Raw genomic sequence first — 26,284 nt, 5'->3', positions numbered from 1 at the left:
ATAAAAATCGTTAATCCTGAGACGCACGCTGTGTCAATAAAAGATTTTTGCTACCCTGTTGGGTTGTAAATGCATGAAAACAGGAATTATATTATAATCTGACTTTATTTAATTTAAACAGATTTTTAAATGCAATCTTCCTTCACAAAGAAATAAGCAAATTTTAATATAATAACTTAAAAGTATTATACCTAGCAACTCTTTGCAACTCTCTTGTTTATTTCTGTAGCCAATACAGCCAATATTTTGAAAGTGCTAAAAGTAAATGACATTTCATTTTTATCTGTGTAATTTAGAAATTCAGTAGAAAGCAAAATGTCTGTTTTCATAAAATACATCTAAATTGTTTAAATTACATAGCTATTAAACGTGACTTTCCTAGTAACATTTGCCGTATTTACTGCTAGAACTACGTAACGGTGTTTATATACCACGATATTGTGATCACTTAACCATGGATTCGTGTCTTGGGGTTGAACAAGATTTGGATAAAGCTTTAACAAAATTTAACTCTCTAAATGATAATACAAACAGAGTTTTACAAGATATAATAGACCAAGTGGAAGATTTAAGGAAGGAAATAGCTAAACGTAAGTGTCCTTTGTTCAGTGTCATGTTTGTGTGTTTGTGTATATTTTTTGGGGCCATGACATGGTATTTTTCATTTTTTATTTATTTAGGGCTGTTGTGTGGTTTTGACTATTTGCGCATCTACCACATACGTATGTCTTGCTTTATGAGTATGTCGTCGAATATAAGTAAAATATTATTGAATGTCATGCAAGCAGATAAACAAAGCAGACCACATTGACTGGGTTTTTCATTTCTCTTTAAAATACTTGATTCTTGCTTATCAACATTATAATAGGGTTGACTTTAGAAACGGCTGCACGAATTACTGGGTGTTTTTGGTTTTAATAGATCGGCAATGATGCCCGAGTTATAATATAAAGTGTTTTTTGTGCGGAAATGTGTAGTTTTTGAGAAATCTTAAATTAAAGTTTTGAGGTTAATTCTCAAATGAAACAGAAAATTTTATAATGTATGGCAAAAACTAGTGTTTTCTCACTCTAACCGTCATATTTGAAGTGTCACTCAACTGTCAAAGAGTGTAATTACATTCCAATAGTTCATTTAGTTCATTCGCTTTTCGTTCGCGATTGTTTATGTTCCGTGTTTTCGTATTGTGATTTTCTAAATTGTTATGATGATTATCATATAAATCGAAATTTATGTAAAATGTTGAAATGTATAAAACTAAATCTAGAACCATCATCATAGTTAACACCCCGACTCGGAGCACCCCGACATGGACAGGTTAGGTTAGAAGTGGTTGGCGGGGTCGTTGAGCGAGCGAAGCGAGCGAATAGACCCGCCAACCACTTCGTGGTTATTTATTTTTAAACCACCCAGAAGTAGGAGCCCCGCGAAGCGGGGCTCCGTCGACCGAGCCAATAACACCGTTTTTGACACTCCTAACCTCAAAACTAAATTTAAAAAAATCTCAAAAAATATACGTTTCCGCATCTTTTCCCTTTAGGGGGTATATCCTGGGCACCACCCCTCCCCCCTCCCCCATCCCACCCTCCTATTAATGCAGCCGATTACTAAAGAATACCCACTTTCAGATCCACATCTTATTCTTGTAAACAATAATAGTTGCATATATCTTATTTATTACATTGATTTGTGAACCAATACATACAAACACTAAAGAAACTTTGTTATTTTCTAACAAACATAAAATCAAATAATTGCTGTTATATATTAAACAAACATTGACCTTATATTTTTTTTCTAGAACCTGCCAACACCCCGCTCATACCAGCACAGGCCATGTCAGTGACTGACCTGGCAGCTTCTGTTAAACAGGCTGTGTTTCAGATGTCTACTGGTAAGTTCTACTTCAATGCATACTGGGATGAATGCTTCTAAACTCACTTCTACTTCACTAGACGTGTACTCGTATAAACACATAGAAATGTGTATATGTATTGTGTAATAACATGAAGTCTTTATAAACATTTCACATTCATATTTATCTTAATTTTCGTTTTACTCCATAGAGCATAGAGAACTTCATGCTACAGTATCGCGAGTGGGAAAATCTATTGATAGGCACTTTATAGCTGACTATGCCTCGGTGGCACCAAAGGCTGAGTCATTTTGTAATGATGTCAATAGGCCTATCATGGAACAAGCTATCGCACAACATTTATATAGACAGGTAAGTAAAACTAATATCTCACAAATTATTATAGAACAGTATCATGATAAAAACTGTATAATTTCACAGTTATTAACATAAACCTTCAATTATTTTCTCTGAATGGTTGGTTAAACATGCTTTTTTCTGCATGTTATCCTTGCTAAGTGGTATTGCACGTTGCATAGTTAATTTTCTGAGGGACCAGTACTCCGCCTTAAAACACGACTATTGTACATAGATATTACATGCATGTACTAAAAAAATATTTTTATCAAAAACATCCAACAGGGTTTAGAAGACGTGGGCGATACCTTCGTGGCAGAAGCGAATGTTACAGGAGTGGAGCGGACTTGCACTTTTGCATTACTACAGCGCTGTGCGGCCGCGCTTGCTGAGGGCGACCCCAGTGCAGCCCTGCACTGGGTCGAGCGCCGCGCTCATGAGTTACACAACTCTCCACTACCCTTCACTTTGCATAGGATGCAGGCACTCAAGGTGTGTTACCTGTTGTCAGTTGTGGTATTGTTGACTTGAAATGGTGAAGAAATAAAAACATGAAATGCAAATGATACCTTTCTGCACAATGCTTGTGTCCTGACTTTTCTAGGACTTAGCTTGTGCTTGTAGAACACAAGCATCCTAGAAAATAGATAATTGTTCAAATTATGTCTAAAATTTGTGGCAATTATCTGAAGTTATTTTAAATGGTGTGTTGGTCGCAGCTGGCCCGCGAGCAGGGCGTGGGCGCGGCCATCGAGTACGCGCGGCGGCAGTTCCCGGCGCACGCGGCGCGGCACGAGCGCGCGCTGCAGGCCGCCGTGTGCGCGCTGGCCTGGTGCACGCCCGGCGCGGGGCCCGCGCCCAGCATCTACCAGCATCTGCTCGACCCCAAGGCGCTCGGTACGATGCCAACACACTACCACACGAATTATTTACATTACGAATAATTTACTATGAAAAATATATTTTTTCGTCTATTTACCCATTTCATGATCACTAAAGTTTCGTGTCTACACTTCAACAATGAAAGTGCAATACGTGTAATACATGACAGGGGTCAATTTTCAACGTCAAAATATTTTAATTATGATTGATTTTTGTTGTTGACAGTGGATGATTGCAGTAGTAGTAAAAGTATCGGGCGTCATTATCCTTAACGGATGCCTAGACATGTGTTTATAATGCAGTGTTTGTTTGAGTGTGCTACTGTCTCGATGCAGGCGCGGAGGCAGCCGAGCTGTTCATCAAGGAGGCGTGCGCGCTGCTGCGGCTGGCGCCGCTGTCGCCGCTGGCGGGCGGCGTGCTGGCGGGCGCGCGCGTGCTGCCCGCGCTGCACGACATCCCGCGCCAAGATGTCGCACCCGCACGTCATCGCCGCCTGGTCCGACGACGAGCTGCCCTTCGAGGTATGCACATACAATACTCTGCACATCACATACAAACATTATGTTTATCCACTGCATATTAATAAATTTAAAGAAATTTTTGAGTGACCCGTAAATAACCTCTCAGCATCTTTGACTGTATTTGGTTGCTGAAGGAATTTCATCCTAATACTTTTTTACGGTTACCTGCTAATATTTGCAGTAAGACATCCATTTAACGTTCGCCAGTACACTATAAAAGAAACGTCGGCCTCATACCGAAGAACATAAACCACATATAACGTCATTGTTGATACGTAGCAACACACAATAACATAAACGACTCCCGCATTTTCGTACTGTGGTCTACTAACTAAATAAAAACTTTTTATATTCCAGGTTGATCTTGGTGAGGATGGCGGCGGCTACCACTCGGTGTTCGCGTGTCCCATCCTGCGGCAGCAGGCGTCGGAACAGAACCCGCCGATGCGGCTGCTGTGCGGACACGTCATATCTAGGGACGCGCTCAAACAAACTCGCCATGGGAGCCAAGTTAGTATAGCACTTACTTTTATTCTGTACAAATATGTTACAGCCAAGTTGTTGGAAAAATGTTGATCCATAATATTCTGTCTTTTTTGTGCGGATAAACAGAGATAATTATTTATGGTGACGCTTCTGCACAGCATTTAGGCTAGGAGTATTTTACAGGTTAAAACTTTTTGCTTGATAAAAAAATAAATAACAAACGTCTTGATATTCGTTATCATTTCTGGTTTACATCTGATATAAAAACACTCCATTTTTTGTATTGCATTACTTCTTCGGAGATTAGGAAGTTGACACTAAGTACGACGTTAATATAATTATCGAATCTTTATCTAAGAAAACATTAGGGGCATGTGATAGTCGCCTTATACATTACAGTTGGCATTCAAACTCATATATCAATCATCGACATATACGTTCACATCAAGTTCTGATTATATTTTATTCAAGTGTGAACAAACATGAATCAACATTCATGTAATGGATTGTTGTTTATTGCACATGAATTTCAACAATAGATTAAAATTAAATAGGATCTATTGTACAAGTCGCCATGCTTATCATTGCACCCCTCCACAATCGCAGCTATTTTGTTACAAATCATGAACTAAATTTGCATTTTTCAGATTGAAATGCCCATACTGCCGATGGAACAGTCTCCCGCCGAGGCCCGACAGATATATTTCTCATGAGCAGTTGTAGCAAACATAATACGATTCGATTCTGTTGTTATTACATGGAATAATTTCACTCGTAGCACAAGGGAATGAACTTGCCACGATAGATCATAGATGTAGCATACAGTGCGTTTACTAGAGCTCTTAAAGCAAGGTTGCCATTGTATAAATAAAATGGCGCCCTACAATTCCTCTCTCCCATGTCTGTCTTTTTTACACTGGCAACTATCATACTTTAAAAACTTATAGTAAATGCACTGAACAGGAGAATATGTTTAAATAGATACTCTTTAAACTGTTATATATATTTTCATACAAATAAATGACGAGTTGTTATATAATTATTTCGTTGGTAAAATGTATGTGGTAAAATCGATGTTACTAGCTGAGATTAGTCACAACGTAGAATAAAAAATTGACAAGGCGTGAATTCGACCCAAATATTGTTTCCTAAGAAGATTTAATGGTTAGATTTATTGAACGCGTGTTGCAATAAATACGACAACCGAATTAGGTTATATTGACAAATCACTTAGATACATATTATACATACACTTTCATGGACTAAGTTTGTTTATAAACGAAATAAAAAATTCTGAGTAAGCTTGTTCTTCAATAAAGTATCTGAATTGAAATTGAAATAGATATACATCTTATTGCGGTATGCGATGAGGCGAACTTTGGTTATTCTAATAGAGGTTAAATAAGGTAGACATCATATTGTAATTTTAAGACAAATATTATTATTATTGTATGTTTACGTACTGACTGGTTGTAGTCATGCTTTTGTTCTTTTTTTGTAATAAAACGGATTCAGTATTTAACACTCGTGTTTTAATGATCACAGTCTTGCATGCATTTAGTGCCAAGGCATACTTTCATCATCATTTTATTATTCGGGAATTCGTGTGTTAAAGTTCGGAATGATTAATAAAACGAAACATCCTCGGTACATAATTTATTTAATGGATATGTACAAAGACAAAAAGATTTTAGAACAAATAAAAATTTGGCAATAACTCTCAACAATAGCAATAATATTAATAAAGAGTGGTGTCGTTCAAAAGCCGGCAAAATATCAACAACAACAATAATTTAATTTTATACTTAAATATAGTTCGGACATACCAACATAGGGCTAGCTTTTAGCAAACTATGACGTCACTACTGTAAAATAACACATCACTGTTGAACTACATTCTTTAACATTTCACCATCATTCAGGTGATACACAAACAAATTTAATGTACAGTGGTGACGCCATAATATCGTACGTAAAACGATAATTCCAAACAAATATCACCTAATTCAAATAAAGACCTATATTTTGTTTAAAAATTCCGTTTTACAAACAAAATATAACAGCTTCACTAATTAATCTAAAATAAATTAATCGATAAAAAAACTTCTTTAACCACATATTCTGAGCCGTATAACAATTTTAATATCATATTGATATAACCTTCGAAATAAATTTTGTGATCATAAGTTGGTAACTTTCGTTATATTTTACTTTAAAATTAAATAACTCAATTTCCAACAGATTTAAGCGGAAACTAAAATGATTAAACACATATTTTAAATTCTTTACGTTTGTAACATTGACAACAGCTGAGGCATATTGCACATTATTACTTTCGATCACAAAATTTATTTTTAACACAGCACTTAATAAATAAATCGCGTTTTATCACACATAATTATATACGTAGCATCTACCAGCAAAGTACTACAATTAGGTACTAATTATTGCTGTAAAATTTTATCTACATACCACCGAAAGAAAGGCTAGTTGTGGCCTATTAGAGAAAGAAGTTCACGTAAAGTGGTATTGCTCTTCACTATCAGTGTATTTTAATACGACATTCATGTTTAAATCAAAGACGTGTTTATAACACAGTCGCCGAATGTTTACATTATACCTCAAAGGTAGCACACATACGGACTAATCTCTCAAGATCTCTCCAAGAGTATTTTACGCAAACTCATTTCTATAACGGTTAATTATCTAAGAGAAAACAATACGAGTAAGATGGAAGACGCTCCTAAATACAGCAAAAATGTATGTATTTTAATTATTTAGCAATTAAATTATATTAACTTATAATATCACTTACGACCTAATCTATCTATGCGTTACATAGTATTTTATTATTATAAATACATTCATATTACTGGTATTTGAATTTGCTTGATATATTATGGTAATAATGTTTATTTATCATTTTCATAAACATTTGGCACACATATTCATTTGCCTAAAGAAAATGAAAGTTTCGAGGAAAGTCAATTAATGTTAAGCTTTTAGAAAAAAAAAAATGAATCACTACGCTACTGATTTTGAAGCATTTGATTTTATCCATTGAGGTCAAATTTATATTGCAATTAAGCTTGCGCTGCGTTTAGGCAAAATATACATTTTATTTCCTGCAGACATGTTTTCTTTTCAACTTTAGATTATTTAATAAAAAACAACTAAAATGCATTAGCAAATTCTAAAACTTTTTGTAGTTATAATATTCATTTGGCATATTCTAAAACATTGTAACGTCACATCCCGTCACGTTACGGCAGTCGGCATGCGAAAAACAAGCCGCAGGTTTGTGTGAACGAAAAATATATCAATTTCACTAATAAATAATATTGCTTCATCACAAATCAGTCATTACATCAGTCTAGTACTCCTACGCGTAAATACGTCCGCGAAACTCCAATGAAATTGTACTAATCAAGCAATTCAAATAAAATTATAATTGCTTACACTAGATGTTATATCAAGACATTCCCACACCAAAGTTTACGTATGCGTGTCTTTACATGCTCACATTCAATACATTTTTTGTAAACTGTGGTGAAGGAGACCATTGGATATTATTTATATACCAAAACCCCAAACTAATATTACGAGACATTTAAACAAATTTTAGCCTAAACTGAAGTTTTATCACAATAAACACTATTTGGTGTATTCTTTCAAGGCGTCGCCGAGAGCACCGGATAAATATGATTTTACTGACGTTTCACATTGTGGGGATCTTAAGTATGAACTAGACATTTAAAGGGACTTATCTATCGACATGTATTATATTCTAAAGTATGTCACAGCCTACTTATCACTAGTTATTTGGTGTTATTAAATGTAAGTAGTATGTTAACATCCATGAATACGTCCCATTTTATGAATATTACATTAACTATTACAAATTATATTATTCCGGCGCTCATCCCTCTAACAACACTCCGTACTCCAGTTACAATTATCTAACGATAGAATAGAAGCATTTTAGTAGGCACTTGAGAGAAAACGGCCTCATACCACGTATATAATACATTACTAAGTGTGAAAATACTAGTAAATAATTTATTAGCGTATTAACCACACCAATATAAGAGGTATTGATTTTTTTTTGGCTGCTTACAATAGCAACTTTCATACGTCATGCGTAATTTTTCGTGTCATTGTTTCATAGTACTGAAAATAGAGCTCTAATAAATAGTATAAGGACTTTTAAATTTATTTAACTTACAGACATTTATGTACGGTAGTTATAGGCTATAGAGGAAGCAGCTACGTTATATATTGAAAATTAATGTTACAATTATTAACTTCCCTATAATTCTGAGGCGATTGCCATTAATTACTAAATCTTAACTGCGAGACAACGGGAACTGCTACTGGCTAGTGAATACAATGGTAAAATTGTTTGAGTACATATTTCATCTAATCACGAACAGACACGTTGTTATATTTCCTTATCAATATGATATATAAGTTTTCTGTAAACACTGGAGGCGATTGTATGAAATAGATCCCTTGGTTTATGAACACAAAATACGGCTTGCTTTGGCTAATGCAACTATATGCTATAATGTAAGTATATACATGTACTATCACTTCTGAGAGTAACATAATTTTTATAGATAAAAATACATTTTGATCGCCCTGTATACATATTTGTATGTTCAGATCACAAGGTATATTATAAAGATTTATACATTTAATATTGCTCAGTTTAGAATCAACAATTTTCAACATTAAACTTACCGGAGAAATGTACCTTAAAGTATCTTTATAGATGTAGACGAAACAAAGTAATTAACTAATAAAGAATAATTATAACTTAATACCTATAATGCACCACACTTCCGTCTTTAATTATGCACAATAGCAACTCTATTTAATGTAATAAACATATATTATTCTGGCAACATTCGGCATAAAATCAATATTGATCGACGGAAACACGGCAACACTTTTAAAATTATTTTAAGAATAATTATTTCTTATAATATATTACGATTGATTGACTATAGTAAATGGGGGAAAACCTAAATGCATAAGGGCGTAACTATTCAACTATTTTCAATCCTTTTAAATAATATTTCATACTAAATAGTATCAGTAGTATCACATCTATCACTATAAAGTAACTACTATTATGTAAAGTGTAATTATTTTAACAACATGGATTGCGAACACCTGTCGATGTCGTCATGATAAATGTGATGTTGTACACTCGGTAAACATTGAATGAGAAAATAGTCAGTCCTAACTAGACAGCATGAGCCTTTTACCTAAGCACAATAACTATTTCATATTGAATATAATTTGTATATAGTAAAGACATCTGTATCTCACTGAGATTTGTTTATATGGATGTCTTTATTGGACTAGAGAATGGTAAACTTTCTTGCCTATTTAATAAATTGCGACAACAGACATATAAGAATATCTCAAATATGTATTATTTATAATATTTGTCGTTCTACGAACTCATATGTCAATATAGAATCACTGAATTTATAGAGGCTATGCCCCATTCATTTTATTTTCCTTGAAAATTAAATTCCACAGATTCAAAAATTTATACATAACTTTAGAAGGATATTTTATAGAAGTGCTCTTGTGGGAAGAGTATTTTAGAACCGCATAACATAACGCAAGTACGTCAATATTTCTGAAAACTCTTGATAATTTCAAGCACTGGTCTTTGTCGCAAAATAAATGATCTACCAGGTATTTAAATATAAGATAACACGCCTTAAGTTGGAAGGGGTAACATCGCTGATGTAGTCCGTATCACACACCGAAGATAAATTAAAATGCGACGGTAATGGGTACAGACTGAGACGACGACGTCGATACGAGAGTTACTGTACACACATCATGTCTTACGAGTATACAAGTCCATACCGGCGAAGTCTGGAAGCGTGGAGTTATCGGCGGGCGCGCGGGCGCGGCTAGCTGTGCGCCGGCTGCGCGTGCGTGGCGGGCGGCGCGTGCGGGGCGGCGGGGCCGGCGGCGCGGGCTGCACGCCGGCCAGGTTCAGCAGCGCCTCGGCCGTGCGCCGCTCCTCGCCGCCGCTGTACGAGTGCTCGTCGCGCGCGCAGCGGGAGATCACCAGGTGCGCCGCCGGCGGCAACTGCATAATACACGCTCAATGTCATCATTCAAAGTAAAACATTCTTAGTACGCACAAGTGAGGTTGACACGAAATCATTTTTTTTTCATAATACATGTTATTTTAATTAGTATGTTTAAGACGTTACCTGGTCGAGCACGGCGGGCCCGTACTTCATGGCGAGCACGGTGGCGGCGGCCAGGTACTCGTCGGCGCCGGGCTCGGGCTCGGCCAGCCGCCGCGCCAGCAGGGCCGCGCGCGCGGGCCGCTCGCCTCGCTCGGGCCGCTCGCCGCGCTCGGGCGAGGCTCGCTCGGGCTCGGCCGCCTCGCCGCCCGAGCTCATCTCCACCTCCCCCGCCGCGGGGATGGGCTGCCGCCCGAATGCCTGCGGAGACGACTTCTGATTAAAACTTCATACGGTGTCCGCATACCACATTATCAGGAACAAATAGATAGTCGCCATTCTCTGTGATATATTATTTGGCATTATGACTGCTTGTCTGCCACATTATAATTATCACTATGGGCAAATGGCTGTGCCTTCGAACTAAGATATTTCGTACTATTGCTACAAATTCGACAATGCACTACCCGCCGATAAATATTCACAAACCCACCTGTAGTAATGAAGCACGATGCTGCGGGTCTACTGTCCAAAGTGAGCCTTTACCAAGACCCGGTGCAGCCGCAACCTGGATGACGAAAAATTACTTTAATAACACATATTACTAGATATCACATCATTTTTTTTTGAAGTGAAATGTTTACATACCTTGTGGAAGCACTTATTTAGCGAGAGATTATGCCGCACACTGTTTTTCCAGCCCTGGGGCGCGTGTCGGAAGTACGGAAAGTGCCGCACGATCCACGCATAAATCTCTTTGACGGGAAGAGCTCTAGCGGGTGCGGCTTCGATGGCCATGAAGATCAGGCAGGAGAACGAGTACGGCGGCTTGGTGTGCGTGTTCACCGGCGGGGAGGGGGGCGCCTTGCATGGTGTGCGCGGAGGGGACGGTACTCGCGCTACTGGCGGGGGAGTTTTGGTTTCTCTCTGTGAACAACAAAAATTATAGTAGGTAGCGTAAAGTTAATATATACAACTGAAGTTGTTTGGTGTTTGAGCTGTTACAAAGAAGTTAAATACGAACAACTTGTGTCGAACGAAAGAATGTGTATTGACTTTGTTTAAATACTTAACCCAACTTATCACAGTGATATCATAAATGCGAAAGTATGTGACTTTTTTGTACGTTAAGTGTCTGCTTATAACCTTTTCGAACCCAAACGGATGAACCCATTTCTATGAATTTTGTATGGAGACTAAAGAAGGAATTTTTTTCGCATATATTACAACGGGCGAAGCCGCGAGCAACAGCTGGAAATTAATATTTTGTAGAGTATTAGAAATTTTGCCTTACTCAATTTTACAGAGTAATATTAACATGCAAGATAGACTCAGGTGAAACATTTGTAAATAAACCGATATTAAAATTAAATCGTCATTGCCAAGTGCCGAAACAGAATGAATGACATTATCAACCAATAAAAAGCGAAGAAAATTAAATACTTCCTAGGCACTATCCTCCAATATTTGGAAGTTTCACAAATTAAGTTAAAAACCAATAGAAAAAACTAGGTCGGGAGTAAATTAGTGCTTCCTCCGTACAATCGCTGCACGACATCAGTTCAACAAGCACTTGTGTTAATAAAACAACCCGATTGTAAACACCAACCGTAACAAAAGAAAATTCTATTGATCTTAGTTATGATGTATAATTTTATAACAGCAGTCAGTACTGGTTACTCATAATATTGTAAATCTGAAAGTCAGAATGATCGATTCAATTAACGATAATTTAAAGAATAGCCAGAAATAATTAATTCGTTTTGGACTTTACCTTCTTGTTAATGATCTTTTTGAAGTTTTGCCACGTAATGTTAGTTTTCAACTTTTAGACATTTGTTTTCATTTTTTGGTTGCGTTAAAACAAAATTCTAATGAGGGTTTCGCTGTCTATCCGACTTTCCGCAACTGGGTGTGAATTGTACATCGTAAATCGTGATAGCTTTGAAGTTGGCAAAGATTATGTATTTATATTGCAGCAATAACAAAAATTACAAAAAGAATAAACGTAGTTATGTGGTCATGACTTTGTTCGAACCTTGAGTGTCGCGAATAGTTTTCCTATTTCACCTTAAAATACCCTACATTATAAAATTATGCTGTGTAAAGCACTTTTTGCTAATAACGATTAACTTATCGAAATATTTAATTAATTAGTTCCTTACACGTTACAGCTTGTAAAGGTTGTTGCTATGTTCTACCTACTACCTATATTCAGAAGGGCGTTAAACAAAGTAATAACTATCAACAGATTGCAAGTCACGATTCACTGTTTAAGTTGATTGGCTTTTTTATTACGTGGCTTTTGGATATAAGGAGCTGGTAACAGGGATTGGAGTAATTGTGGCATTATTTTTATAAAGAGGTCTCTGCTTGGATTCTGTAACCGTTCTCCGACAGTCGTTGTGCATTAGACTGATCGACGAGAGGACGTATTTTTGCGAGATTCTTCGATAGCAAGTTTCTCCTAGGTGTTTCGCCGACACAATGGTTCGCATTTATTACTTTTGTCGACAGGACTTCTTAAATATGGAATATTCGCAGACATATCGTTTTGTCTTTGGGCTATAAAATCCTAGTTTTGTTGAAAATTTCATACATCCGAAACGCATGTCTACAAAAATAATACAATCGTGTCTATGTTGTAAATGTGTCATAAACCTACATTTATTGAGCTGTGAAACTATATAGTTTAAGCCGTTGCTATTGGAACTTACTTGGTAATAACACTTCATTAAATTTCTGCATGCGAGCATTGTACGAAGCTAAATTACTTTCGAGTGCATTTCATTTTTAGGAAACACTAGTCATGCAACTTATTTAATTTATTGTATACACGAATGGACGGCGGGAAAGCGTTTTCTGGCGTCTGTGACAATCATGGACATTATTGTATATAGTAATGTAATAATCAGTTCAATAGAACGATTCGTATTTTTATCATTTGTCGACAACTTAAGACGACTCTGATTAAAATAAAGCTCAAACAGACGCATTAGTTTCCGCGCCATGTTGCTACAATACGCAGTGACGCGAAAACAAACATCTGACGATCGCTCTATCTCAGAAAACATAGATAATATCCCACCTGTCGTGTCCTACAATTTACAGAAAGTAGGTTACTAAAGTTACAATGGCAGGCTTTAGAAGCTTATCTAGAGTTGCGCACTGTGCAATCTTTGCGCATTACCTACCGAGATAGACGTGGCGCTTACGGTAAAGCCGTACCACGTGCCCGCCTACGTATTCGCATTGTCATTACCTTTACTCGATAGCCAATATTAGGGAATTTGAGTTCGGTACTCCGATAGGTGAAGACTATCGTATCAAAGTTGTATATTAAAAGAGATACGGATAACAGATATAATGAAGTACCTAATGAGACGATTTTGCGTCTCTATTTTAAGGAAGGACGCGCAATTACACTTCTTCGACAACGTAAAACAAATCCTTTCAATTTCAGAACTGTACTCATTTTCCCGAAATCTGTGTACTTTTCATGTCTCTGAGGGTACAAAAAAATAATAAACAAAACTGGGACTACAAGTCCATGCCGATACAAATGTGAAGTGTCTTCGTATTATCTCATTAACTGCCAATGAACATAACCGAAAGTAATATATTTTTATGTAATATCTAATACTATAGAAGCGCTAATAATTACTAATTAATTAATCCTCAACCTCGGTTCAGATATTATCTTTGATCTTGGGTTACATATGAGGCCGTATACAGACATCTAATAAAATGTATTGTAGTACATTTGTAGCTTAGGTTAATCGTTATTTTCTTTAAAAATCTGTTATTTACTTTGATGAACAGTATATCTATTTTCTTCTTAGACATGAAGATGAAACCTGTGTAATTTAAACAGTAGGAACTTCAAGTATCATCAGGTTATGCAAAATTACATTGTCATCGAAACATTTTGGGAAAATGACTTTCTTTTAAATCTTGTCGTCTACTCAGCGATTATCAATACAGCGGAATAAGGAAACACTTCCTTCCACCTAAAACAGTTAATAATAACGACGACGAAAAATTGTCACATGACAGCTCAAATCAACAGCTTTATGTACTCTCCACAGCGGAGGGGAATCGGTGAGAAAATGATCACCCATCTACGGATCAACCTGGTTTGATGCTACCTAGTCACGTGCCTGTCCCTTTTTGTTAGAGACCTTGATAATATTATCATTGACATGTTTAGATAGACCGTGAGTATCAAATTAACGTTGAATCTCCCTATATTGAACTACGCAAGTACGACAGGTATAGGTGATAACATCATGCGGTTCTCTTAATATCTACGATAATGTTTACCGGTACGCCAATTGCATAACTCACGACACCTAATAGATTACTGAAGGCATTGAAAAATGAACTTTGAAGCCCTTTTATCAAGTGTGACTTTCATTTCTAGTTTTATTGCTATATTGATAATATTTTGTGTCAATAAATGGTATGAATCGTACTGTTTTGTGTACATGTAAGTTGTTGGTAGGACCACACCCTCCCTTGATTGTCGATCATTAGCTAATGCATTTTGCAGGCCAGTGTAGTGATTTTTGCACTCAATGTATAGTTTAATATAAGGACGTTGTTCAAATGTGTTCGATTGTACACTCACCTTCACAATGATTTGGTTGTCTATCATTTTTGTGTCCTCCATATCCACGCCATTTTTTGTTAAGTTTATACCTGGAATAGAACAAGTTTTTGTTCAGTACTACGTCGAGTTAATACATAACCGTTGCAATTAATCACGTTAGTGCAAAAACTAATGCTGTTTGCCATTCTAAATTATTAGGAACTAACTATAAAACGTGCAGTCTGTGTTTTGTTACGGTTCATTTTCATTTCGAAGCGGTATTTATACTGTTGCCATGGCTTGTTTTAAAATGCATTTTATAGTACATTTAAGGTATTATTCGATTATTTTTTTATACAAATTGGTAGGAAATTTGTCTTCGTATCGAACGGGCTTACAGCGATAAAAAAAGAAATTGGTAACAACCGGACGTAAAGCGGTTACAAGTGTTTAATAAATACAAGGCATTGATCAAAGATAATACAGTTAGGAGCTCGCAAGGTGTCAATGAATTGTTGTTAAATGTCGGGTGTATTGACGAATCACATTCATTATTAACCATTTCAATGCCGCTGAGATGTCTGTTTGATTTCATACGAAATCGATTGCTTGGCTTCCGTTAATACGGCTTTTATACCATTCAGCTGGCTGAAATTTTATAATACTGCATTGGTTTGATCGGGCTAGTAATGTAATGACTAAATGGAAACCATTTCGCTAGGTATCTAGTATCTTTTTTGTGATCTTGGTTGTATTAAGGAAATGGAGTAATTATACCAAAATGCTTAACAAACAGTGTGTTTATATTTGTCAGCAGCTAGTCATGTGTTGAATCAATAGGTATTATTACTAGGAGCACAGTAATTGCGACTTCAGTATATTGAAGTCGTATCGAGGTTACTAATGCCCGAAATCAATACGCTCTCCAACTGGGCGAGATAGAATTTATACAACAAGTTTAAACAGACCACGCGTATATGTCATGTATATGTCATGTGTCATGTCTTTTGCCTGGTTTATTATTATCCTACTTAATGGTGTGTGCCAGCTTTAATGGTAATAGATTTTTCATATATGACGTTAGAAAATTAATTTCGTGAGTAGGAATTCAATAACGAATGATAAAAGTACCTAGGCCATAATAAACTGCAGAACGTCAGCTTATCGTAGTTTAACTGAGGGGATTTCCCGATAACATGCAACTCTCTTTAGGTTTAACAGATTATTTTGGTACATTGGCTTTTACACATATTGAGTACAAAAGTAGGAACGTAAAGTAAAGTAGGAACTATTATTTTTCCTGTTTGTGAACAACAATAAGGACAAATCAGACTTGCTTACCCGTTTGCTTATTCGTCGATAATGACTTGGGCTATTTCTACGGAAGATGAGACAGCTATCAGTATAATCTATATTACTGCTACTTAAAATGCTTTTTATGTCGTTTCACTAATGCGTAATGTGAATCAAAGTACTTATTCAATTTTCAAGTATTCACTTACAAAACATGTGTATAAAAGTAACAACAAGTACAAATATATTTGCACGCGATATACATATGACTTGCAAATAACCACATGGTAATAACTATTTCAAAGCTATAAATTCTTTACGTAAGTTGTACTCAGTTTTGAATTCATCATCTATTGCCATTTTAATGTCGTATAAAATGTTCAATGCTGTGTTGTTATTTCAAACACCATCACGATTTTTTTGCTCATGAATAAAAAGACGCAGAGGCTCCCACTATTTAGATATCGTGCCAAATATTCGTGTGAGCTTGTTCATCCAGTCTCTGATACCTCAATATCAAACACTGGACTTTGGAGTGACTAGTTTTTTGTATAACAAAGATTACGTAATAAAATTTATCTATAAATACAGGATAAAGTCCGTTGACCTATATTTTCGGACCACGTGTACCGCGTCTAGTTTATTTACATGTTTACGGGTAAATATAACTTGCCCTTGCTTGTTGCACTTTGGTCCGTTGCGCTTCAATAAAGCGATACAGTCATCCAGACAAAGGCGGACTGAAACTGAAATAGTCAGTTAGGTTTGATATATTTTCTTATTTCTTATAGTCATTCATTCAGTTACTAGATTGCTTAACTACAAAAAACCTTTATCACCTTTCATTATGATAACATTAATTATTTTATACTTATTTTATTTAACATTACCAATTACCCAGACATGCGGTGCATCGGGGCGGTCCTACGACTATGGCATGACGCGAATGATGATAGAGAGATGTGCATGTGCGCTCGCTGGGCCTCTGAAGCTGGCCCATGGCGAGAGACTCGGCCTCATCTTACCCAACATTCCGGAATTCGTCGTGTTGATCCATGGAGCGATGAGGGCTGGACTCGTTGTAACGTTTGCGAACCCTCTGTATACAGCAGGTAAGATTTCTACGCAACATTAACTCTGTAATAGAAAGGTTTTCAGACACTCGCAATGATTTGGTCAAAATATGTACGTGAAGTATTTAGCGAGAGCATTGCTTCATTGCTTGCACTCGCAAACTACACCCCGGTCTCCTCTTCGCCAAAGCCGCCGAATCCTTGCGTGTGCAATACAGAATTTCTTAATATTTAGTTTGGATTGTCGTTTCATGTTTAAATGTAAACTTACGTTGTCAATAAGTACCTAGGTAGTTATCGTTACATGAGGATCAGTTTTATATTTCCTATCCTTTCTTATCTTAACCAAGATTTTACTAAATTTATGATTCGTGAATTGTTTATGACATTTATGAGATTAGACTGTCTCAAGGTTAATAAACAAGAACAAGGAATCGAACTGTTGAATTCTATATTTTAATCAATAACTTCACGATTCTCTGGGCAGGTTAAAAAAACTGAAGTTCCAAATGTATGTGATTAGATGATGGTTAACGTCGATAACAACATACATATCGATTATGGTATGTCTGGTAAATATGCTTTTTAAAGTGTTGTTACCTTACCGGCTGTTAAACTGACATGATTATCACGATTGTTTTATAATGAGGTGTGGGTAAGCAATATCGTTATTCAATGAACTTTGTAGCAGATAATTAAACGATAGATGATGAACTACATAAGTTTTTATCCGTGATATGTTGGTATTCGCATATTCTTCTAAAACCTGCAGTGGTGAATAAATTGCACTTTACCTATTGCTGATAACCGTTAAAAAACATTTGAATACTAGAATAATTACTTAGTCATACATGGTGTGTTTATACTGTTATGTAGGTTTGTAATGGTGTTGATAAGATAACTTTTGTAGGTAACTCACGTTGGCGATATTTGCTTAGACGTCATGTAAATAGATAAACATTGAGAAAGAGAATAGTTTCATCTATTCAAGATAAAAAGACTGTACTATGGAATAGAAAATGAATTATTAATATCAACATGCAAAGAGCATTATTCAATGTTAAAATTTTCCTTCCCAAGGAAATTAAAAAAGAAATGAGGCTGATATACAACAACTGACAACCTTAAAGTTACATTCGACGGCTTTAACCCAAAGAGGCGTATAAGCAATAACACCTAGAATTGCTTATACGATTCTTGGGCTTGGTCAGGTCCGAGAAGACATCGGAAGTAATCCTATTGATCTGTTTATTACCTGTATCGATAAAAAAATATTGGTAGAATTCCATAAATACTCTTCGATAATAAATATCTACTGATAAGACGATTACGCTAATATTTAACTTTTTATAGAACTGAGGTAAGTAATGTGATCAATTCGTTAAAGTTCAACATAAATAGTAGGACAATACATTATTATCTGGCTGGTTTAATCAGCATCAAACCTTGATAATGTCGATCGAATCTCAAAATTGGTTAAATGGACTCAAAAAGTTACTTGCAGCTGCTCAAAATCTGCAGGGTCTTACAGAAAAAGAAAATTAAAGTACAAAGAGAAATAATTAAATGGACGATGAAAAATTTTAACGGATGTCTTCTTTTGTTTTCTAAAATTGCTTTGCATGCTTCTGTGGCTTGCAAAGCATGTTTTAAAATATCTACTTCTTATTAAGAAGCGATATTGAAGTCATTTAACCCCAAGAAAGTAGGAGTAGTAATACCACCGGGTTACATGGCTGTGCCCTTCTTGCCAAAAGCGCTCCACTGTCAAGTCACAAGTGTCGCAAAATACCGCGGACCCTGGCTATCTACATAAACAGTGGGGAAATTCAAAAATCTTCCTCCTGGAAGGGACGGAGCAAAAAGACTATGCAAATAGAATTACAAGATCCATTTTTAAGGAAATACCTTGTGGAAATCCAATGCAAATTACCGCGATCCCCGGCAACTATATCGTGAACTTAAAGTATTCGGAAACTTCCGTCCCTTTTTACCAGGATGCAGTATTTTAAAAGAAAATCTGACAACAGGGTACATACATACAAATACACGTTCAACAAACGAGCAATTAATAATCGCTAATAATTACTCAACTGCAGTCAAGGTCGAGGAAATCAGACGGCTGGTTACCTAATTGCATCGTGGTCTACCGTTATCTGTGTTTGTAGTTCATTGCAATAAATATCGTTTAAATGACATGATGACTGAAGGAAGACGCTCTATCTACGTATAAAACTATAGACCTTATGATTTGATACAAGCTAAAGTATCCAGAATGCTATCTAGTCCAGGGTCTTGGGTAGTCACTAGTGATAGTAAATTAAAAAAAATCTTGTCCACCAAAATCCATAAGAAATTTATCGTTATTCAAAATAATTTTACTTTTGCTTTGAGGAGCTAGGGGCGGTCGCAGGTTAACCTACACATGATACTTTCTGTCCATGGATGGACTATCTATGTCATGAGTTCCTCCGGGTTTCAGAAGGCACGTTAAATTGTGAATATGGGCTATTATTTACACGCCTTTGACAGTCGTTGTCACAACACTGGTAGTAAGCTGCTGTCGATTAGATTGGAAGTCCAAATGTAGCCGGAAAAAAGGTTGCATGATGGTGAGGAAACACAATTTGCTTTTGAATATGGCAGCATTTTGTCATAAAGATGTTTGCCGTACCTATTCGTATCTAGTATTGGGCAACTTCAAATTAGTTTTCTATTCATTATAAAAAATACACATTGATTTCAGATGAGATAAGACGTCAGTTTTCTGATTGCAATGTAAAGGCCATCGCTACAATCGAGATGTTTATGCCAGTCGCCCAGGAGGTCGGTAAGACCCTGAAAGATTACAAAGGGACTATTTGGGTTGGAGGCGACGATGATAAATCAAAAGGTAAGATCTATATTTAATTTCTCTATTAATGGAACTGTTACTACTAGGTGTAAAAACGAATCTAACTAGTAAATCAGTTAAAAAACAACTTTGTAGAGAATTGTAATATGGGAAGTATTTTTTTATAAATCAGTCTATGATAAGAAAAGGTTATCTTAATACAATGAAGTGTGTAGTCTCAGTAAACAATAATTATAACGTCTATTATACACGGAAACTGCTTTGAAATAAATAAGTAAACATAATTATGTGTGTCGACACGTGCCCACTTAGTTTGTCTGTGCTGTGTCCGTAAGGTTGATAAATAATTTTGTTATTGATTTAATTAAAAGTAAAAGTTAGATATGATGGATGTTTATCTGTCTTTCACGAATAAACTAATGGATGGCACACAATGATTGTGATTTGAGTTATATAAAGATCAATAAACCATGGTAACAGTGTCTGTGGACTAATAAATGGTAGAAAGAGCAAAACTTTACACTTATTAATAATTGAATGAGTACCTGCAGTTATACCGCTTAGGGACTATCGAGCGACAAAATTGTGAAATGCGACTCGGCTACAAAACAACATTCCCTATGAGATACAGGTATAGACGCTGTGACGAAATATCAGGATAGTGAAATAATTTGTCAATGTGAAACGAGTTCCCAAGTAGTTCTTTACTACTAGATATGATATATGAATATGGTAGCTCTCACAGGCAACTTTCCATGATGAGGAAATAACTTACCATTTGCAGACTTCCAATTGTCTGAAGTGAATTTGAGTCTACTTGTAAGCAAAGTTACTTACAGGTAATTAACGTGAAGGTTTTCTTCTCAGGAATATACGGCCTGAAATCATTGCTGATGGCTGACCACGAGGCAGATTTGCCAAAGGTGGATTGCGACGAAGTCTGTCTAATCCCATACTCAAGTGGCACGACCGGCATGCCTAAAGGTGTCATGCTGACACACAAGAACCTTGTGTCTAACTTGAAACAAACTCAGTGCCCCAAGATGATGAAATATGGTGGAGAAAAAGGTAAACCGTGTTATGTAAAATACTATAAAACATATTTTTTATATCATACGCAACGTAATTTTTCAAATAATTCGCTGGCATAGTTTAGTACAGTAAAAAAATGCTAGTGTAAAAGCAAAGAAAACATGAAAAACCGATGTTAATAATTTCCGAAGATTATGTTTTTCGTTTTTATTTAATCTTTATAAATATATATTTCAGGTAAAGGAGACGTGCTCCTGACTGTTCCACCGTTCTTCCATATTTATGGCTTCAATGGTATCCTGAACTACAACTTAAAACTCGGCTACCACATTGTTACAATGCCCAGGTGTGTGTTTACTGTGTAATGTAGGTACTTGCCAAAACACATCGAACATGAAAAAATTTATAGGTGCAAAGCTCAGTTGCCCAATTACTTTTTTTATAAATAATTTTAGTGTTTTTTTATTATGTGAAAACGTAAATAGATATCGAGATAATGATGATTGGAGCCTTAGTACGGACTATGGACTTAATTATCTTTTATTGTGTCTACTTAACGAGGATCTGGATAGTTAATCAACTTGACCAAGGTGACCTTTTCAATTCTTTTTACGTTTACTTTTCCTTTAAAGGTAATTAGTTTCTTAACACTTTGAGCTGACTGTGTTTTTTTTGCAATTTATCGTTTCGCACACCTCCGTTCATGAGTTGATTTGGAAAGGTATGGAAAAAGTCTCTCTATAATGTTATGCTGCTACATACCTTTCAATTTATTTTCTTCTACGTTTTCAGATTCACTCCAGACGACTACATCAAATGTCTTGTGGAGTACCAGCCGACTACCTTGTTCGTCGTACCATCTCTCTTGGCTTTCTTGGCGACACATCCCTTGGTGAAGAAGGAACACTTGCAATGGGTCGAGACCATCATGGTGGGCGCAGCACCTACCACCGACAGCATGCTTGAGAAGTTCTTGCTGAAATGTGAGAAGACCAAGGATCAGATTAAATTGTTACAAGGTAAGAAATGCAACTGAAATCTGAATCAAAATACATATTTACAATCCTGGATAGGATTTGCAATCCTATAAAATATTCTTAGTTCAATGCTATTTTCTTATTCTCACAATATGTGCCTAAACATTAAAAATAGTACGATTGTTTAGAAGCAATAATTCCATTTCATCAGGCGTTTTTCATGTTTTTGTTAAAACGACTCCCGCTGTAAGAGAATCCTTTGCCTCGGGGGTTTCACAAACAATCAAATCAGAGATCAGCAGATTCAGATTCAAGTAGAAGATACATAGACTCAGAAAACTATTTGTGGACCAAACCAACGCTTGTCCTACGCGGGGTTCGGACCCACTATCACGTAGCGTTTAGTTGGTTTAGCGTGATGACCTTTACCACTACCACCATTAGGTTAACAGGTAATCTTTTTATTCGAATGGTAGATAAATAACGTTGGCTTGTATTTTTCAGGTTACGGTATGACTGAGAGCTCCCCTGTTACCCTGATGACGCCATACGAGTATCCATACAGCAAAGTGGGCTCTGTGGGTCAGCTGGTCCCAAGCACTCAAGCTCGAGTCGTGTCTATCACCACAGGCGAGATGCTAGGGCCTCATAAATCTGGAGAGCTGTGGCTGAGAGGACCGCAAGTAAGTTACTAAAAAGGTTTATTGCTTTTATCAAAATTTTTACTTTAATGTCGATTTTGTTAGTGCTACATTGGCAAATAATTTATTTTTTCACTTGTTAGAATTTTTTCTACAAAATTATTAAAATTCGTGACATTATTTTCAGGTTATGAAAGGATACTGGAACAACGAAGCGGCGACGAAGGAGACAGTGGACAGCGACGGCTGGCTACACACGGGCGACGTGGCCTACTACGACGACGAGTTCTATTTCTACATAGTGGACCGCACGAAAGAACTCATTAAGGTTAAGGGCAATCAGGTATGAACAGTCACTTGCATTTCTAATTATATCCTCCTTGCTAGACTGTTGTACTTTGGTTTATCTATGAGATTTTGTTCTGAAACTCTTTTGTTTAACACTGTACTCCGTAGTTATGTTTAGGAACTTTATAGATAGTGACTTTAATTCATATTTTTTTTCCTTTATCCCAGGTATCACCAACAGAAATCGAGAATATTATCATGGAGCGTCCTGAAGTAGCAGACGTAGCAGTAGTAGGCGTGCCAGACCCCTTGGCCGGGGAGGTACCCAGAGCGTTCGTCGTACTCAAGCCTAAACAAAAACTCACTGACAAAGATGTGTGCGACTTAGTCGCGCAGAAACTCACGAGATATAAGCACCTTGACGGTGGCGTGGTATTTTTAGACGCTATCCCAAGGAATGCAGCTGGCAAAATAATGAGGAATGAACTCAAAGTTCTTGGTCACAAGAAACAACGTTAAACAAGTTGCCATCTTATAGTATTATGTACTAGTATTTTGTAAATTAGTTGGATTAAGTGAGATAATTATATTTTGTAGATGTATAGGACTGAATTATGTAATTTTAATTAGACTTATTTTAAGATTTATTCCAGACACCATTGTACACAATATGTAAATAGATATTTGTTTAATAAAATTAAAGATTATTTTTTAAGGAGTCTTTATACTTATATCCTTATATTTTGATAGTACTATCGTGAGATTGATTCTTTATTTAATTAAACGATGTAACTAGTCGGGATACCCCGATAAATACGCGTGAGTAAACTGTTACATCATTTAATAATATATCCTTATAATAAAAAGTATGTAATTAAGGTGAGAATGAGTTTGGTATTTGGTTTAGATCGTCTGTGTGTTGCTCTCACAATGATTTACATTTGATGTTTTCTGGTACTTGACATTAGTATAACACTAATTAGAAGAAACATAATAATATCCCACAATGTAGCAAGAGATTTATCTTAAGTGTTCGGGACCAGACAAAAAAGTTAGGTTTCTAAAAGAAATAAGTGAGTAGTTTCTCTCACTTCCTCAAAACTTGCTGCTTGATTTTTTTTTTATTAATTATGCTACTCTAGAAATACAATAGCTGAGTTTAATCTGCAATCATTTAGTTCTATTATTGCTATCACTATAGTAAAAAGATGGAACCAAATCTTCAAAGACATTCTTTAAAAAATAATTGTTGCCAGAGTTTTCTGCCAATTAATAGATAAGTGATTATACGAAATTGATTCATTATTTATTCCTCACATATTACATAATTGGTATAAAATAATACTAAGTTACAATCATTCATTTTCATTTCAATTATTTAATAGAAAATTTGCAATTAAGTCCTTGAACAATGGATAAGAACAGGACATTTAAATACTTAAAGAGTTGGGACATGGATCAGAAGTTACAAGGAACATACACTACACATTTCACTTGAGTAGACACAAATTGGTTTATAGAGTCTAAGAAAAATTAATTTACTTTTCTACTTATTAACTAACAGTCACATAATAAAAAAGTGTGTAATAGTAGAGTCTCATGTCTATGACTCTTTGTTCGGTTCTGTTTCTGTCTTGGTTATGTCAGACTTTGTTTCTTCAATCTTTTCTGGTTCTCTTTTTTCTTCTATAACTTCCTCAGTCTTCGGGCCTTCTGCGGGTGGTTGAGGTAGTTCAGAATTAACATCAGATATTGAGTAATTATCAGATTGTATTTCAGCTTTAGGAGGTGGTTCTTCAGCAGGCTGCTCAGGAGTTAAGTCAGGTATTTGTTCAGATTCCTTGACCACATTCTCTTCTGATGGAGTGTCTGACTGGCTGGATTCCTCTTGCACATCTATGTGCCTTTCATCTGTCTTAGGAGAGTTGCTACTTCCATCAGTGTTGTCACTTGAAGATGAACTCTCCTCACTGGATGTGGAAACTTCAGAAATGAGTTTTGGTTCATTATCTTCTTTTGTGGTTGAATCAGAACTGTTTTCATCCATAGAAACCGATTGTGGTTCTACTTCAGGTTTAGGCTCTGAACTAGAAGGTTCTTTATGACATGTTTCAATAGTTTCTTGAACTTTAGTATCTGTAGAGGACTGTTCGTTCAGTCTTTGCTCAGTCATTTCTGCATCATCAACTTTAATTTCTGGAATGATTAAGGCAGGAGCACTTGTTTCAGGTTTCATATCTACATCAACCTTTGGTTCATCATGGGAACTTGATGAAGTTGTAGCTTCAACTTTTGGTTCTTCCGGTGCAGACACTGAGGCTTGGGGGCTGGGTTCATCACTGGTTTTGGCTTCAGCTGGCTGTTCATCTGCATTTACATTAAGTTCAGGAGGAGTTACAGATTCATACTGATTGGTAGTTTTATCTTGAGTATCCATAGGTGTTTCTTGTTTTGCTTTTAATCTAGCTTCAATGTCATCCACAGAAATATGGGCATCTGATGAACCTGGCTGGGGTTCTGAGATCGTCTGTTGTTCAGCATTTTCTTTCCACGACATATCTTCCATTTCAACATCAACATTGTATTCGGAATTGTTGTCAGAGCCATTTACGACAGGTTCCACTGGTTCACCATTTTCTGGCTCTGCATGTCGTTGAGTTCCAGGTTCTCTAGTACTAACAACTAAAATGTTCTTTTCTATGGCTCTCATGAACTTATCAACGCGGTTGTACTGCTTACGAGGATACGTAAGTAATTCACAAATTCTTTGAACTGTAAATGGTGCAGATGTGAAGGAATCTAGACGTTCTAGCAGACTGTTTTTCATGATGTCGTAATTAAATGGATCAACGTTTGGATATGGGGGAATGTCAATACCTGGAGAAGTTTCATAGAAATCAGTGATTACAGAGAGCAATTTTTCTTTGAATAAGCTTTTTACAAGAGACCATTGGTAAACTGGATCACCGGTTCGTGCTACATACGCCAAGTACTCGTTTAGTTCTTGTGGAATTGTTTTGGGTTTGCGCTTAGAGAAGTCTTCAAGAAAATGGAATATTTCTTCAGCGTTTTCCATTTTGAGATTAAATTAATAGAAAAAATAATTACAAATCACACCACACAACAAACCACACAGCTACAACCATAGACTAAATTGGAAACATTTTTCTGGTTACAGATTAAAATATATGAATAATGGCGGCCAACCAG

General features: G+C 36.2%; 3 protein-coding genes and 1 pseudogene across 3 annotated transcripts; 2 read left to right on the top strand and 2 right to left on the bottom strand.

The window, feature by feature from the left end:
* The first annotated feature begins 228 nt into the window (after window positions 1–228).
* On the top strand, window positions 229–5,256 carry LOC113495704 (annotated as a pseudogene).
* Window positions 5,257–9,964: 4,708 nt separating this feature from the next.
* LOC113495906 (forkhead box protein N3-like) lies at window positions 9,965–15,872 on the bottom strand. The gene is made up of 5 exons (XM_026874907.1): window positions 14,956–15,872; window positions 10,974–11,252; window positions 10,819–10,893; window positions 10,350–10,586; window positions 9,965–10,222 (listed from the first exon to the last, which is right to left on the bottom strand). The coding sequence occupies exons 1-5, from the start codon at window positions 14,995–14,997 to the stop codon at window positions 9,965–9,967; spliced, it is 891 nt and encodes a 296-aa protein (XP_026730708.1). The 5' UTR covers window positions 14,998–15,872.
* A 1,169-nt stretch (window positions 15,873–17,041) lies between these two features.
* Window positions 17,042–23,789, top strand: LOC113495702 (probable 4-coumarate--CoA ligase 3). Its single transcript, XM_026874589.1, has 8 exons — window positions 17,042–17,321; window positions 20,029–20,175; window positions 21,004–21,204; window positions 21,406–21,514; window positions 21,961–22,187; window positions 22,650–22,828; window positions 22,974–23,129; window positions 23,303–23,789. The coding sequence occupies exons 1-8, from the start codon at window positions 17,057–17,059 to the stop codon at window positions 23,591–23,593; spliced, it is 1,575 nt and encodes a 524-aa protein (XP_026730390.1). The 5' UTR covers window positions 17,042–17,056; the 3' UTR covers window positions 23,594–23,789.
* A 569-nt stretch (window positions 23,790–24,358) lies between these two features.
* Window positions 24,359–26,254, bottom strand: LOC113495700 (serine/threonine-protein phosphatase 4 regulatory subunit 2-like). Its single transcript, XM_026874587.1, has one exon. The coding sequence runs from the start codon at window positions 26,148–26,150 to the stop codon at window positions 24,678–24,680; it is 1,473 nt and encodes a 490-aa protein (XP_026730388.1). The 5' UTR covers window positions 26,151–26,254; the 3' UTR covers window positions 24,359–24,677.
* Window positions 26,255–26,284: the final 30 nt, after the last annotated feature.

The sequence above is a fragment of the Trichoplusia ni genome, chromosome 7 (genome assembly GCF_003590095.1).
Source record: "Trichoplusia ni isolate ovarian cell line Hi5 chromosome 7, tn1, whole genome shotgun sequence".
NCBI classification, from domain to species: Eukaryota; Metazoa; Arthropoda; class Insecta; order Lepidoptera; family Noctuidae; genus Trichoplusia; species Trichoplusia ni.
This window is presented reverse-complemented; position numbering and strand designations above follow the sequence as displayed.